The 17,316-nt window shown below is 44.0% G+C and overlaps 1 protein-coding gene across 6 annotated transcripts in view; it reads left to right on the top strand.

The window, feature by feature from the left end:
* The window catches only part of rfx4 (regulatory factor X, 4), a 391,138-nt gene that overhangs the window by 343,909 nt on the left and 29,913 nt on the right, over window positions 1-17,316 (top strand). For 3 of the 6 annotated variants that reach the window (XM_072484881.1, XM_072484884.1, XM_072484879.1), the window contains 4 exons: window positions 3,643-3,762; window positions 5,905-6,057; window positions 11,418-11,577; window positions 16,253-16,388. In XM_072484881.1, the coding sequence (XP_072340982.1) occupies window positions 3,643-3,762; window positions 5,905-6,057; window positions 11,418-11,577; window positions 16,253-16,388 (569 nt within the window). The remainder of the gene's footprint in view (window positions 1-3,642; window positions 3,763-5,904; window positions 6,058-11,417; window positions 11,578-16,252; window positions 16,389-17,316) is intronic. The other 3 variants (XM_072484883.1, XM_072484880.1, XM_072484885.1) reach the window with 3 other exon arrangements.

Raw genomic sequence — 17,316 nt, forward strand, 5'->3', positions numbered from 1 at the left:
ATAGCATGAAGTCCCTTTCAGATCCAATTCCCTGGTCCCATCTGGTTAAGAACCTTTCTCGTTTAGTGTTGCTCAAGCCCTTTCTTGCTGTTCTATTCAGTCAATCCGTCATTTTTAATACATTAGCCTGTGCATTTTAATTAAAAGTGACTGGTTTAATGCAACTTATCGCATTCATATTTCAATTGAAACAAAATCCACGGGAATTCCTTTGTCACAAGAAAACACCTATTGGCGCCAAGGGAAAGATTATGAATAATAATGCTTTATTCTGATAATTTTGAGGCTGGGAAAACCAACAGTAAAGATAGGCCCCAGTAAAAGTCCCAAGAAACAAAGGAGTAAATGGGAATTTTAAAGGAACTACATGGGGTGGCACCGTGACATAGTGGTTAGCACTGCTGCCTCACAGCACTAGGAACCCGGGTTCAATTCCAGCCTTGGATCACTGTCTGTGTGGAGTTTGTGCGTAATCCCCGTGTTTGTGTGGGTTTCCCTCCAGGTGCTCCACTTTCCTCCCACTGTCCAAAGATGTGCAGTTAGGTGGATTGGGCATGATTAATGCGCAAGGTTATGGGGATAGGTTGGGGCCGTGGACCTAGGTTAGGGCGTTCTTTCGGAGGGTTGCTGTAGATTGAATGGTCTCCTTCTGTACTGTATGCCTTCTGTACTGTATGGATTCTATGGTGAGCAGGCACCTAGCCTTGCAGGAATAACAAGAGAAGGGCTCAACTTGGCAGCATCCCACCAAGGCAGATGGTGGAATTCAAATTCAATGAATTAATCTGGAATATAAAGCTAGTCTTATTAATGATGACCGTGAAATCATTGTAGATTGTCGTAAAAACCATCTGGTTCCCTAACGCCCTTTAGGGAAGGAAATCTGACGTCCTTACCTTGTCTGGCCTACATGTGACTCTACATCCACAGCAATGAGTTTGACTCAACTGCTCTCTGAAATGGCCGAGCAAGTCATTCAATTGTGTAAGGAATGAAACCGGGCAGATCATCTGGCATTGACCTAGGCATCGGAAATGACAATGGCAAATGCAGCCCTGTCGACCCTGCCAAGTTCCCCTCACTAACCTCTGGGGGCATGTGCCAAAAATGGGAATGTTGTCTCACAGACTAGTCAAGCAACAGCCTGAAATAGTCATACTCATGGAACCATACCTTACATATAATGTCCCAGACACCACTCTCACCATCCTTGGGTATGTGCTGCCCCCACACCAGGACAGACTCACCAGAGGTGGTGGGCAGCACAGTGGTTTACAGTCATGGGGGAGTTGCCTCAGCACCAACTCTGGATCTCATGACATCAAACATGAGCAAGGAAACCTCCTGCTGGTTGCCACTTATCAATCCCCCTGCCCCTCAGTTGATGAATCAGTACTCCTCTGTGCTGAACACCACTTGGAGAAATGACTGAGGGTGGCAAGGCTAGTCTCAGTGATAATTACTCTGGGTGGAGGGCTTCAATGTCCATCATGTAGCATCCCTGCTGACCGAGCTGGCCGAGTCCTAAAGGACACAGCTGCTTTACTGGGTCTGCAGCAGGTGATCAGGGAGCCAACAAGAGGTACAAAACTACTTGGCCTCGTTCTCACCAATCTACCTGTCACGGACACATGTCCATGGCAGTAAGAGTGACCACCACAAAGTCCCATCTTCACATTGAGGGCACCATCCATCGTGTTATGTGACACGACCACCGTGCTAAGTGGGATAGATATAAAACAGATCTAGGCACGCAAAACTGGGCATCTATGAGACTCTGTGGCCCATCACCAGCAGCAGAATTGCACTCGACCATAATCTGTAACCTCATGGCCAGGCATATCCCCCAATCTACGATTACCACTGAGCCAGGGGATCAACCCTGGTTCAATGAAGAGAACAGGAGAGCATGTCAGGAGCAACACCAGGCATACCTAAAAATGAAGTTTCAAACTGGCAAAGCTACAACTCAGGACTTCTTGGGCTAAGTGAATGGGCAAGATGGAAGATAGTGTGAATAAGTGTGAAATGATCCACTTTAGTAGGAAAATCAGAAAGTATTTCTTAAATGGTGAAAGATTGGGACATGTTGATGTCCAAAGAGGCCTGGGTATCTTTGTTCATGAGTTGCTAAAAGCTAGCATGCAGGTTCAGCAAGCAATTAAGAAGATAAATGGTATGTTGCCCTTAATTGCAAGGGGATTTCAGTGCAGGAGTAAAGATTTCTTGCTGCAATTGTATAAAGCCTTGGTGAGACCACACCTGGGGTATTGGGTGCAGCATTGGTCTCCTTATCTAAGGGAGGATATAATTGCCATGGAGGAAGTGCGCTGAACGTTCACCAGACTAATCCGCGGGGTGATGAGATTGTTTTATGAGGAAACTGGGCCTGTGTTCTCTAGAGTTTGAAGGAATGAGAGGTGATCTTCTTGAAACACTCAACATTTTTACAGGGCGTGACAGGGTAGATGTGGATCGAATGGTGAATCTAAAACCAGGGGTGCAGTCTTAGAATAAGGGACAGGCCTTTAACATTGAGATGAGGAGAGACCGCTGCTTGTCAAGCCGCTGCTTGTTCAGGAGGCAATATAAATCAGTGAGCACAAGGGTAATAGCGGAATTGGGACTTCATCCAAATGTAATTGCTCAGCTCCTGGTCAAACAATGCTTCAGTGTCATACTTTGGGGTGGGGGGGGGGGATTTTCCGCCTCCACCCCCCCTAATTTATAGCTGGTGAGAATGGCAGAAGGAAGGGAGATTCAAGCGGGTGTCCCAAAACACAATTTAAGCAGGTGGAATTCCCCTGCTCGATTGCCCCCACTCCCTTCACCAGTGACGTAACAGGGTTCTACCATGCAACGACAAAAACCTCATTTTACTGCAATTGCATATGATTAGTGGGCCACACCACTGAAACAACACCCACACGCTGGAAAGTCCCCTCACTGGCGGAGTGTGGCCACGTCAGTGGGGTTTACAACAGGTTTTAAAAACAGGGAACTGCTGAGCAGAACCAGCCAGGGGCACACAGGTATGTACAGCCCCAAGGTGGGGGAGGGTCATGCACTGCCCTCTTTCCCCCCCCCCCCCCACCTACCCCATGACACCACCTCCCCAGACAAGAAAATAGGAACAGACTGAAACAATTTTAATGCAGAAATCAAAACACTTTATACCTGCTCACACCTACTGTCCAGAATTGGGTACCCCGTTATCAGCTCGGCTATTTCAGGTCAGTCTTCGTATTGTGTGATAGTGTAATAATGACTTGACTTCCTGTTCAATATTTCTCCGTTGAGTTACTGAGACTAAAAATGGGAAGGGATGTAAAATGGGTCACCTGCTCGCTATTAATGATTTCTTTTTCATTCATTCGTGGGATGTGGTTATCGCTGGCTGGGCCAGCATTTATTGCCCTTCAGTAATTACCTTGAACTGAATGGGTTGCTAGGCCATTTCAAAAGACATTTAAGAGTGAATCACGTTCGTCCAATATCAAAATCAACCCAATGACTCAATACCCTCAGAACATCTGGAGATGGATAATAAAAACAGCCTTCACTGAACCATCAGCAAAGAATTATTGAGCTAAATGGTGGTGCATCATAAATGTTTCAATAAATGTCTTTCACCTGCTTCAGGCTCGTTCCATCTAATCCACTTGACATTTGATGACTACGTACTTTATCTTCTGGAATCTCTGCACTGTCAGGAGAGAGCGAACGAACTAATGAGGGCAATGAAAGGAGAAGGCAGTTCAGGTAAAGACTGAAAATTACTACGAATTTCATGGTCATCGCTCCACCATTGGCGGCTGTACCTTCAGCTACCTGGGACCTAAGCTCTGAAATCTTCTCCCCTAACCTCTCCACCTCCTTTAAGTTATCTACAAATGGCCTGGACTTGGGTGTACAGGGCACAAATTTCAGAGATTGTAGATGACACAAAACTTGGTTTTACTAATAGCTGCAGAGAGTACAGAAACAAGGAAGTGATTTTAAACCTTTATAAAGCACTGGCTCAGTCTCAGCCTTCAAGAAGTATGTGAAGATCTTGGAGAGGGTGCGGAGGAGATTTAATAGAATGGCAGCAGGGATGAGAGATTTCAGTTACATTGAGCGAGTGGACTAGCTGGGATCTGAAGTAGAAAAGACTAAAAGGAGATTAACTGTAGGTAGTCATGAATTATTTTCATAGAGTACATATAAGGAGAAACCTTCAGTGGCAGAAGGGTCAATAACCAGAGTGATAGACAATAGAACCAAAAACAATATGAGGAAATGTTTTTTTCATATTGTGAGTTGAATGCACATTGTAATTTTCAAATACTTGAAGGAAAGATATTATCCAGCTTTGAGGATAAAGCAAGAATGGGACTAATTCGATAGTTTTTTCAGAGCTGGCACAGGGACAATGGGCTGAATGGCTCCTTCGTGCTGCATAGCTCTATGGTCCTAAAACTCTCCCATTTCTTTGATCAAATCTTTGGGCATCTATCCTCTTGGTGACAAATTATGTTTGAACATATGAACATAGAAATGAGGAGCAGGAGTCGTCCATTGAATTCCTCAAGCCTGCTCCGCCATCCAATAAGATCATGGCTGATCTGATTGTGGCCTCAATTCCACCATCCTGACTTTGATTTATTCGTTGGATGCGGGCCAGCATTTTTGTCCCATCCCCAATTGCCCTTGCTCTTGAACTGAGTGGCATTCTGGGTAATTTCAGAGGCACTTGGAGTCAACCACATTGCTTCGGGTCTGGAGTCATATGTAGGCCAGACCGGGTAAAGATGGAAGATTTTCTTCCCTAAAGGACATTAGTGAACAAGATGGGTTTTTACAACAATCGACAATGGTTTCATGGTCAGCATTAGACTTTTATTTTCAGATTTTTATTGAATTCAAAATTTCACCATCTGCAGTGGTGGGATTTGAAACAAGTCCCCAGAGTATAACCATGGTGCTCAGTTTACTCCTCCCCAACAATACCACTACACCACTGCCTCCCCCCCCCCCTCCCCTCAATGACTCCCTTGTCAATCAAAAAGCTGTCTGACTCACCCTTGAGTAAATTCACTGGGCCAGACTCCACTGCCCACTGGGGAAGAGAATTCCACACAGTAATGATCCCCTGAGAGAAGAAATTCCTCCTCATCTCCCTCTTAAATGAGAGACCCAATATTTTCAAACTGTGCCCCAAATTCTAGACTCCCCCACAAGGAGAACCATCTTATCATTACCTACCCTTCAAGCCCCCCTCAGAATTGTAAATGTTTCAATAAAACCATCTCTCATTCATCTGAACAGCCCAACCTTTCCTCGAACAAGAAACTATGTATCCCTGGAATCAGCCTAGTGAACCTTCCCTAAACTGCTTCCAATGCAATCCTTCCTTAAGTAAGGAGTGCAGAATTATACACAGTACTCCAGGTGCAGTCCCACCACTGCCCATCAGAGTTGCTGCAAAGCTTCCCTACTTCATACTCCAACCTCTTGAAACAAAGGCCAACATTCCATTTGCCTTCTTAATTACTTGTTCTTCCTGCCGGATAACCTTTTATGATTCATTAACAAGGACACCCAGGTCCCTCCGAACCATAGCATTCTGCAGCTCCTTTCAATTTAAATAGCTTTCTGCTTTTCTATTCTTTCTGTCAAGTGGACATACTCATTTCCCCCCACATTATAACATCCCCAAGAAGCTCCTTGAGATATTTTACTATGCTCTATACAAGTAAAAGTTGCTGCCATTCCTAGTTCTTTAGATTCCCTCGCTGTAGTATAGCACACTGCACAGTTACCATTGTATCTGTAAACATGGCGAGGTGTTTATGCCAATGGCTAACCATCAGCACTGACCAATCACTGATGAACACTCTGGATCTTTATATCAATGTGCAGGAGACAGAAGGGAAGATGCGGGACAGTCAGATCAGAGCCCTCAAACACAATCACCAGGCCCTTTCTCTCCTGCAAAATCTGTCACTGCGGAAATTCAACCGGCCTCACCTGTCAGCAGCCAGTCTCCCGAATACACTGGATTAACAGCACCAGGTGAGCAATAGAATGCTACAGTCCCGAGGAAATATGGGAGGGAAAGTGCGTAAGTGTGGGATTAATGAATAGTGAAGAGAATGGGCCGGATTTCTGTCTCCCCAATGGAGATATGAATCGGGTTGTGAAAGTTGATTTCGTTTTTTTGCTGGAAAACCAATTTTCCTCTGCCTTCCCGACACCACGTCATTATCGGCGTGGCCTTTTTGCGGGTCTTCCAAGGTGAGCACCACATGACATTTGTAAAAAAAAAATCTGACCTCCTTGGAGGGTTTGTGAGGGAAGCTTGCTCAGGAGTTGGGAACACTCTGAAAGGTAAATGTAAAATGTTTTGACATCTTTGGATGCCACTATTGGATACTGTATTGTCATGTAAATGTGTTTAAGTACAGTGATTCATTATAGAGATCTCTTCATCAAAGGTAAGTTAACCATCATTGCATGTGTTGTCATTCATAACAGTGCTTTTTCCTTTGAAGAAAGTGTCATAATGAATTAAAATGTAAAGTGACGTGAAACAAGTCATGTCAGAGGTATTGAGTAGATATTAAAGATATCAAGGTATATGGGGATAATGCGGGAAAATGACATTGAGGTAGAAGATCAACCATGATCTGGTTGCATCTTATGCTATGATTTAAATTGACTGGCGGCTCTGGCTATTAAAAAACCCTACTTTTGAAAAGTTGATAACAATCTCTGCACTTGCTCCCCTGCATTGATTGACAGGCACTCAACTTTGGAAATGGACGATCCCGGCTCTGGGTCACTGTCCGTGTGGAGTTTGCACATTCTCCCCGTGTTTGCATGGGTTTCGCCCCCACAACCCAAAGATATGCAGGGTAGATGAATTGGCCACGCTAAATTGCCCTTTAATTGGAAAAAATTAATTGGGTACACTAAATTTATGAAAAAAAGAAAAAAACTTTGCAAATGGAATGGGACACCATTCAGTTCTGTTATATTCAGGCAATATAGCTGGAAGCTTTTGCTTTGACAGCTGTAGCATTAATGAATGCTTGGCTGGCTTTCAAAAGCCAATAATGGCTTCAGCTCAGCGGGTGATCTATTGGACCAAAAACACTTGGGACTTTTTGAAGAGGCTGTAATAATAAAATATGCTTTTGATGTTGTTTCTTATTTATTTACAAATCTAATGAGAACTTAAAGGATTACAACTTTTAGGGGGGAGGTAGTAGTATTTTTCTCTTTCTAGCAGCAATGTTAGTGTGTTTGAATTCAGAGTTTTATTAAATTGTTAGTTTTTTAAAAATATTTTAAAATAATTCCCATTGCAATTGTATGACCCCTGAGGACATGTACATGGTGCATAATGGGTGAGTGGAAATAAAAGATTCATGGGGGCATGGAGGCATAGAGCTGTCATGGGGTTGCATGGATGATCTGAAGTGGCATAGGATGGCATTGGGGTGGATAGGAGGGTGAGGGGTGAGGTTTAGGGGCCTTTTAAACAATCTTGGGAACTGGGGCTGCAGTGTTAGAGAACTGAGGCGATCCTTTTAACCAGCCCACCTCTGCACACACAGTCCTCACACACCTGTGGTAAAATATCCTGGGCAAATTTACACATGGGTTGGGCGTGCATTTTGGAAGATGTAAGAGTCTTACCTTTTTGCAGGGCTATGGAGAATGAGCAGTAGTTGTACCAAAGAACTGGCGGAGATACAATGGGCTGAATGTCTTCTTCGGTGCTGTAGCATTCTGTGACTCTAAAATCCCTTGCAAAGGAGGGCATGGGCCTTCTGGACCATTGCAGCCTCTTGCTGACAGAGCTCCCAGAGTGCTGTTAAATAGGCAATTTCAGGAAACAGACTTACCAGGGGTTGCAAACAGTAAATTTGATTAATTAGCAAAGCATAAGGCATTGAGTAGATATTAAAGATATCAAGGGATATGGGGATAATGTGGGAAAATGACATTGCGTTAGAAGATCAACCATGATCTTGTTGACTGGCAGAGCAGGCTCGAGGGGCTGAATGGCATCCTCCTCCTCTTACTTACTTACGATCTTGGGAAGTCATCCTGAATCTGTATAAAGCTCTGGTTATTCCACAACTAGAGCATTGAATCCAATTCTGATATGTAGGAAGGATGTGAGGGATCCTTGAGAGGTTGCAGAGAAGCTTTACTAGAATGCTTACAAGGATGAGGGATTTAAATACAAGATTAGATTGGAGAAGCTGGTGTTGTTCTCCTTCGAGCAAAGGAGCTTGACGGGCTAGAGGTGGGCAAGATTATGATAGATTTAGATAAGGAAGCCAAAGGAAAAGGTGTACCCATCAGCTGATTATAAAAAGATGCAGATTTAAGGTTTTGGGCAAGAGATACAGGGGATGTGGGAAAGAACTTTACGCAGTGACTGAGAATGACCGGGAAGCCATTGAGGATGGTGGAAGCAGAGACGGTGAGTGATTTCAAAAGGGAGTTGGAGGGGCTCTTGAGGGAAATAAACTAGTAGGGTTGGAGGGGTAGAGAGCGGGAGCAAGGCGTGGGGAGGGGGTGGGGCAGGAATGTTAGTGGCTGGAGCATGAACTTGATGGTCCAAATGGACCCTCTTCTGCTGTAATGACTCTGTGACTCAATGATGGTGAAAGAACACGAGTACCTTATGTATGACGATGAGGAGAACCAGATGCCAAATGCTGCTCTTGGCTTTCATGGACTGTCGATCAGATATGCTGCAGCTACTGCGCATTGGTGTGACCCATTGTGTCTGCTCTCTGACAGAGCTTTCCATCAGACCCACTCAGCTGCTCTTTCCCCAGAGTCCTACAAACCTTTTCTTTTCAAGTGCTCATCTAATTCAATTTAGCCCTCCCTGCTGTGGTTCAGTGAGAAGTATCCCTGCCTCTGAATCAGAAGGCTGTGGTATCAGTATTCACCAAAGAGAAGGAATTGGTGGATGTTGAGTCTGGAGAAGGGTGTGTAAATAGCCTGGGTCACATTGAGATTCAAAAAGATGAGGTGTTGGGCATCTGAAAAATATTAAGGTAGATAAGTCCCCAGGGCCTGATGGGATCTACCCCAGAATACTGAAGGAGGCTAGAGATGAAATTGCTGAGGCCTTGACAGAAATCTTTGGATCCTCACTGTCTTCAGGTGATGTCCCGGAGGACTGGAGAATAGCCAATGTTGTTCCTTTGTTTAAGAAGGGTAGCAAGGATAATCCAGGGAACTACAGGCCGGTGAGCCATACGTCAGTGGTAGGGGAAATTACTGGAGAGAATTCTTCGAGACAGGATCTACTCCCATTTGGAAGCAAATGGACGTATTAGTGAGAGGCAGCACGGTTTTGTGAAGGGGAGGTCGTGTCTCACTAACTTTATAGAGTTTTTTGAGGAGGTCACAAAGATGATTGATGCAGGTAGGGCAATGGATGTTGTCTATATGGACTTCAGTAAAGCCTTTGACAAGGTCCCTCATGGCAGACTGGTACAAAAGGTGAAGTCACATGGGATCGGGGTGAGCTGGCAAGATGGAAGAACTGGCTAGGTTATAGAAGGCAGAGAGTAGCAATGGAAGGATGCTTTCTGATTGGAGGGCAGTGACTAGTGGTGTTCCGCAGGGATCAGTGCTGGGACCTTTGCTGTTCGTAGTATATATAAATGATTTGGAGGAAAATGTAACTGGTCTGATTAGTAAGTTTGCAGACGACACAAAGGTTGGTGGAATTGCGGATAGCGATGAGGACTGTCAGAGGATACAGCAGGATTTAGATTGTTTGGAGACTTGGGCGGAGAGATGACAGATGGAGTTTAATCCGGACAAATGTGAGGTAATGCATTTTGGAAAGGTCTAATGCCGGTAGGGAATATACAGTGAATGGTAGAAACTTCAACAGTATTGACAGTCAGAGAGATCTAGGTGTACAGGTCCACGGGTCACTGAAAGGGGCAACACAGGTGGAGAAGGTAGTCAAGAAGGCATACGGCATGCTTGCCTTCATTGGCCAGGGAATTGAATATAAAAATTGGCAAGTCATGTTGCAGCTGTATAGAACCTTAGTTAGGCCACACTTGGAGTATAGTGCTCAATTCTGGTCGCCACATTACCAGAAGGATGTGGAGGCTTTAGAGAGGGTGCAGAAGAGATTTACCAGGATGTTGCCTGGGATGGAGGGCATTAGCTGTGAGGTGAGGTTGAATAAACTCGGTTTGTTCTCACTGGAACGAAGAAGGTTGAGAGGCGACCTGATGGAGGTCTACAAAATTATGAGGGGCATAGACAGGGTGGATAGTCAGAGGCTTTTTCCCAGGGTAGAGGGGTCAATTACTAGGGGGCATAGGTTTAAGGTGCGAGAGGCAAGGTTTAGATGTACGAGGCAAGGTTTTTACACAGAGGGTAATGGGTGCCTGGAACTCACTGCCGAAGGAGGTGGTGGAAGCAGGGATGATAGTGATGTTTAAGGGGCATCTTGACAAATACATGAATAGGATGGGAATAAAGGGATAGGGATCCCGGAAATTCAGAAGATTTTAGTTTAGACGGGCAGCATGGTCGGCACAGGCTTGGAGGGCTGAAAGGCCTGTTCCTGTGCTGTACTTTTCTTTGTTCTTTGGTTGAAGTCCCTACTCCAAAGGCCTGAGCACAATAATCTCAGCTGATGCACCATTGGAGGTGCTGTCATTTAGGTGAGAATTTAAAATGAGGCTCTTTCTGCTCTCGCAGATGAACGTCAAAGGTCCCACGGTACAATTTCGAAGAAGAGCAGGGGATTTCTTCCACGTGTCCTGGACAATGTTTATCCCTCAAACACTTAAACGAATGATCTTCTCATGATGTCTTTGCTGTTTGTGGGAGTTTCCTGTGAACAAATTGGTTGCCATGTTTTCTCCATTGCAACAATGACTGCCCTGCAAAAGTGCTTGATTGTCTGTCAAGCAAAGCTTTGGAACACCCTCATCCACTAGTGTTTGAGGCAGTGCACCATGAGAATGAGCAGACAGAGGAGATGATAAGAAACTTTTTAAATGAAAATCTTCCCTTTGACCTTATACTCAAGTTGATATTCTTCATCTCTTGTTTATCATTGTTAACCAGATTACAGTCCAACCCATAAAAGTAATATTCCTTCCTTTATTAAGCTGCATTGCAAAGAATCTCCAATTAGATTGTTGCAGCTTTATATATTTCCCCACACAAATTAATTGTATTGAACTCCCGAATGTCATGAGCAAACATATGTATATTTTTAAGTTATTCTAAAAATATTCTTTCAATAGGACTGATTGTGTGCCCAGTTAAAACGTCTGCTCTTGTTGCAATTACGTTAAATTTAAGGAATTGTATGATGGTTTAGTCTGCTGTCCCGAGGTGTTTATGAATCTTTGTTTTGCCAGGAGCAGTCCAATCATACACTTGGTCTCTGACGTATACTGTTACAACAGGCTCTGCACCACCTGACAGCCCGCAGCCGCTACCCTGTATGAGAAGCAATAATGTGCCCGCAGTGTCCTCAACTCACAGAATGCCAGTCTACCCACACAGAGAGGAACATGGGTAGGTCTTTCACTTCTTAGTCACCCAATGGTTTATTCAATTAGGTTTCTGGTGTTGGTTGGGTTCCTTAACATGGTGGAGCAGACTTGTAACTGGACATGAAATTGTGAACTAAATCGATGTGCAGTATGACTATACGAACATACAAATTGGGAGCCAGAATAGGCCATTTGGCCTCTCGGGCCTGCTCCCCCATCCATTAGGATCATGGATGATCTGATTGTGGCCTCAACATCACTTTCCTGCTTACTTCCAATATCAGCTAACAAGGGAGTCAATCTACTTTTGCCTTAAAAATATTAATTGATCCTGCCTCCACCACTCTCTGGAGATGGGAATTCCACAGACTAATGACCCTCTGAGCGAAAAGGTCTCTTCTCATCTCCGTCATAAATGGGAGACCCCTTAATTTTAAATCAGTGTTCCTTCGCTCTATTCCCTCTACAAGGTAAGACATCCATTCAGCATCCACCCTGTCTATGCCCTTCAGGATTTTATATATTTCATTAAGATCACGTCTCATGCTTCTAAACTCCAATGGATACAGGCCCAACCTGTCCATCCTTTCATCATAAGGTAACCCGTTCATCTCAGGAATCAGTCAAGTGAACCTTCTCTGAACTGTTTCTATTCCAATTATGTCCTTTCTTAAATAAGGGGAACAGAACTATATATGGTATTCCACATGTGGTCTCACCCAAACAGTGTAGCAAAATATCCCTGCTTTTATATTCCATTCCCCTTGTAAGAAATGACAACATGCCATTTCCCTTTGTATGGGTCCTTTCTGTTTATTCCGTTTATTCGTTTATCCTTTCTTTATTTTTGCCATTTTGATCAATGGATGATTAATGGACATCTGACTTTAAGCCAAGCAGCCTGTATGTTTAATTCAAACAGAAGAATCCAAAGGCTGTGCTGGTTTAAACAGAGATTCTAGACTGGCTGGCACCAGTGAGAGAGCTGGGTTGGGACTCGGTTAATTAATTTGGCTGGTGGCTAATGAATTGGCCTAAAAAGCTGTGCCCTGCCTGGTAACAGGTGGTGATTGGATATTATTCCACTGGAATTCTGTTGAGAGTCCCGAGGTTTCAGTTTTGATTCTGGCTTAGTGAAGGCATCCGGCTAACTGTCTCCAGAAGGATTCAGCTAACGCTCTCTAGAAAGATCCAGCTAACTCTCTCCAGAAGGCTACTGTGAGGAATGACTCTCTCTCCAGAAAGCCTCTGGGTGCTGTTTTTCTGGGACTACAGAAGACAGACCACGAGCTGAAAGGATAGTTTGATGTGAAGTAAGGTGCCTATCCAGGAATGTTGTGAGTACTGCATTTTTGAACTACAGAGTAGCTGAATGAATGAATCTACAAAGAAGATCATTACAGGCTGTGTAACCAAGGCCTTTAATCAGTAAGCTTTCTGTGAAGAAAAGTGTGTTAAAAACCATCATCTGGAACAAAGACTCTTTTTTTCCTCCAATTATGATGTTTCGCCCTTTCCACCTATCTGTGTTTGCCTGTCTTGTGTGTGAGTATAGAGGGTGGGGCAAGGTAGCGTGGGTATTAGGTATTAACTTGTCATTAACCAGTTGTGTTCACTGCATATTTCATTTGAGTTCTTTTTATAAATAAACAATAATCATGCTTACATTTACAAACATGGTGATTGTGATAATTAGGCAGCCAAGGGCCAAACACTTTGGGCATTTTGATAAGAATTATTGGTTAATTCACTTGTGTTATGACTCCAGGGCACTTGGGACTGGAATTGACCGCGCACTAGCCCAGGGCGTCATAACACCTTCCTAATCACTAGTTGTCCCTGCAGACTAACCTTTTGCACTCCCTGTATTAGACATCCAAATCCCTTTGCAATCTCCCTCCATTTAGATATTTTATAGTTGGTTTATCTATATAAAGTTGACTTTCTCTCAATATCACAATATCCTCCCTCTATTGTTACATCTCTGTACCTCCCTGTACTGTAACAGCTGTGTACCTCCCTGTACTGTAACAGTGTGTACCTCCCTGTACTGTAACAGCTGTGTACATCCCTGTACTGTAACAGCTGTGTACCTCCCTGTACTGTAACAGTGTGTACCTCCCTGTACTGTAACAGCTGTGTACCTCCTTGTACTGTAACAGCTGTGTACTTCCCTGTACTGTAACAGCTGTGTACATCCCTGTACTGTAACAGCTGTGTACTTCCCTGTACTGTAACAGCTCTGTACCTCCCTGCACTGTAACAGCTGTGTACATCCCTGTACTGTAACAGCTGTGTACTTCCCTGTACTGTAACAGCTCTGTACCTCCCTGTACTGTAACAGCTGTGTACATCCCTGTACTGTAACAGCTGTGTACCTCCCTGTACTGTAACAGCTGTTTACCTCCCTGCACTGTAACAGCTGTGTACCTCCCTTCACTGTAACAGCTGTGTACTTCCCTGTACTGTAACAGCTCTGTACCTCCCTGTACTGTAACGGCTGTGTACCTCCCTGTACTGTAACAGCTGTGTACTTCCCTGTACTGTAACGGCTCTGTACCTCCCTGTACTGTAACAGCTGTGTACATCCCTGTACTGTAACAGCTGTGTACCTCCCTGTACTGTAACGGCTGTGTACATCCCTGTACTGTAACAGCTGTGTACTTCCCTGTACTGTAACAACTGTGTACCTCCCTGCACTGTAACAGCTGTGTACATCCCTGTACTGTAACAGCTGTGTACCTCCCTGTACTGAAACGGCTGTGTACATCCCTGTACTGTAACGGCTGTGTACCTCCCTGTACTGTAACGGCTGTGTACATCCCTGTACTGTAACAGCTGTGTACTTCCCTGTACTGTAACAGCTCTGTACCTCCCTGTACTGTAACAGCTGTGTACCTCCCTGTACTGTAACGGCTGTGTACATCCCTGTACTGTAACAGCTGTGTACCTCCCTTCACTGTAATAGCTGTAGAGTTACCTCTCCTCGCAAACCTGTGTATCTCCCTCCACTGGTACACCTGTGTACCTGCTACTGCTGCTGATACATGTTTCCGTTGAATGGAATAGATTCTTTTGATGCATGTACACATTCTGTCCTGTGTGTACCATCAGCCGATATACTAGAAATAAAGTCAGCTGCTGAATATTCCTAAGGTTTAAAACTTGTGCTAAGGTCACAAAAAGAAACACGAGGTTACAATTGTTGATGGGTAATACACAGTTTCATTATGTGGCTTTTGAACATTTAACTCCAGTGACTTTCCTTCCTCTCCCGAGGTTACAGATTCATGTCAAGAGACAGTTTCACACCTGTCGCCAGCATTTTGGTCTCACCTCACTGGCTTTGTTCACCAGTGGCAGGCCATTTAGTCCTGTTGTTCCTGGTGCATGTGTTCCTACAGGGGACCTTCGATAAAAAGTGGCAGTGGGAACCCCTCCCTGGCCTACGTGCATGGATATTGAGGATGGAAAACTGAATTAATAGAATAGAACCATAGAATTTTACAGCACAAAAGGAGGCCATTCAGCCCATCGTGTCTGCACCAGCTCCTGAAGGAGCTACCTAGCTAGTCTCTTTCCCCAGCCCCATCTCCATAGCCCTCTAAATTCATCAAATATATAGCTGGCTCTCTTTTGAAACCTCCATTGGAAGCCACCTCCACCATTCTCCCAGGCAGGGCATTCCAAATCCCAACAACTCTGAGTAAAGAAGTTTCTCCTCATCTCACTCCTAGCTCTCTTGCTGACCATCTTGAAATTGTGAGCCCCCCCCCCCTCCCCCCCCCGCTGGTCACTAACTTACCAACGAGTGGAAATGGAATATCCTTCTTTACCCTGTCAAAATTGTTCATAATTTTGAATGCCTCAATATGGTCACCTCTTAATCTTCTCTGCTCCAAGAAGAACAAGCCCAATTTCTCTAATCTTTCCTTCTTTCTAAATTCCTCATTGCTGGTGTCACCCTAGTAAATCTCCTCTGCACTCTCTCTCTAGGGCTTTAACATCCTTCCTTAAATAAGGTGCACAGAACTGAACACAACACTCCAAATGTGGTCTGAATTGTAGAGGTGCTGCTTTTATATGCTATGCCTCTATTTATAAACCCAAGGAATCAATCAGGCTTTTAACAACTATTTCAACTTGGCTAGCCACCTTCAGAAAATTATGCACTTGAACCCTGAGGTCCCTCTGCTGCTGTACTCCCCTCAAAGTTGCACCATTGAGCCTGTATTGTCGCCCCGTGTTTATTCTCCCAAAATGCATTACCTCACATTTCTCTACATTAAAATGCATCTGCCATGTGTCTACCTATTTGGCCAACTTGTAAATGTCCCTGTGAAGTCGCTCAGTGTCATCCTCATAATTCACTATTCTCCCTAGCTTTGTATCATCTGCAAATTTAGAGATTTTGCCCTCAACACCCATCTCTAAACCGTTCGTATAAATCAGAAAAAGCAGGGGCCCCAACACTGATTGCATTGCCCATTTCCAGTGGATGAGCTTGGTTACAAACACAACCCCATGATGTGAATTGGAATGAGTAATAATTTTCATTTAATTGATTTTGGTGTTGCTCTTTCAATGAAGAGCCGATATCTCAACTGATGAGCCAAAGCAGGCACTGTCATACAATTTAAATTTTATGTTTATGGCAACAAATTATGCAATCATTTTGACAATCTGTTTTCTTATAGGTACACAGGAGGGTACAGCTATGGTAGTTACAGCAATCAGCCCCCCCTTCCCATTCAGAGTCAGTACCCAGCTCTAACACACGACAGCCTTTCCTCTCCGTTGCCGTATCCTGCTTATCACAGGAGTACCTCACAGGTTTGTCTCTCTTTGCTTTGGCTTGTATTATCGTATTTCGCAAATACCCTGTTGATAATGAATCTGTCTGTAATAATGTGTTTTATAATGAACAATGGAAAGGAAATATCAACTTTACAAAACAAGAATACTGAATTTCAGAAATGATTCATTGGATATGAAGAACTTTGCAATTATAACAAGGTGCTCTTTAAACACACATAAATTGATCCAGTCTGGTTTATGCTATTAACTTAGATCCATGGATCAAGATTAACCAAACTCATTTCACTTGGAGGAAGACAGACAGACAGAGCAAGAGAGATAGACAGAGGAAAGAAAGAGAAAGGAAGAGAGGGACAGAGAATGACAGAGAAAAGGAGAGGGAGAGAGAAACTAACAGCTTCAGAGAAACTGAGAAAGTGAGGAAGAGACAAACAAAGAGGGGGAGAGAAAGTGACAGACAGAGAGAAAGTGAGATGGACAGACAGTGAGAGGGAAGGAAAGAGAGGAACAGATGCAGCGAGAAACAGACAGACGAAAATAGAGAGAGACAGATACACAAAGGTAGAGAAAGAAAGCGACAAGAGAGAGGAAGAGAGACAAAGAGAGAGAGAGATTATTGCTGCCTCATTACTCCTGGTTGAACTGAAACCCAGGTCCCAGATGTGAAATGAATGTAAATGAACCTGCTCAGAATTTCAGTCTCTTCAGCTTTGGGGAGTTTTTTAATAAGTGGACTATGAAAAGGACGAAGCAGAATTGGTCTGTAAAAAGAAAAGGATTGCAATAAAAATTCCTCAGTGGAAGCGAAGCCTTTCTTTGCATGCTCAGGACAAGCACAGTATAACAATAAGGCTGTGGGTTCCCTGGGAGCTGCTCCCAATGTGTTGTAACACGGTTGGAGGTGGAATGAAATCCTGTTAATGTGCATAAACAGGGTATACGA

The sequence above is a fragment of the Scyliorhinus torazame genome, chromosome 19 (assembly GCF_047496885.1).
Source record: "Scyliorhinus torazame isolate Kashiwa2021f chromosome 19, sScyTor2.1, whole genome shotgun sequence".
Taxonomy (NCBI): Eukaryota; Metazoa; Chordata; class Chondrichthyes; order Carcharhiniformes; family Scyliorhinidae; genus Scyliorhinus; species Scyliorhinus torazame.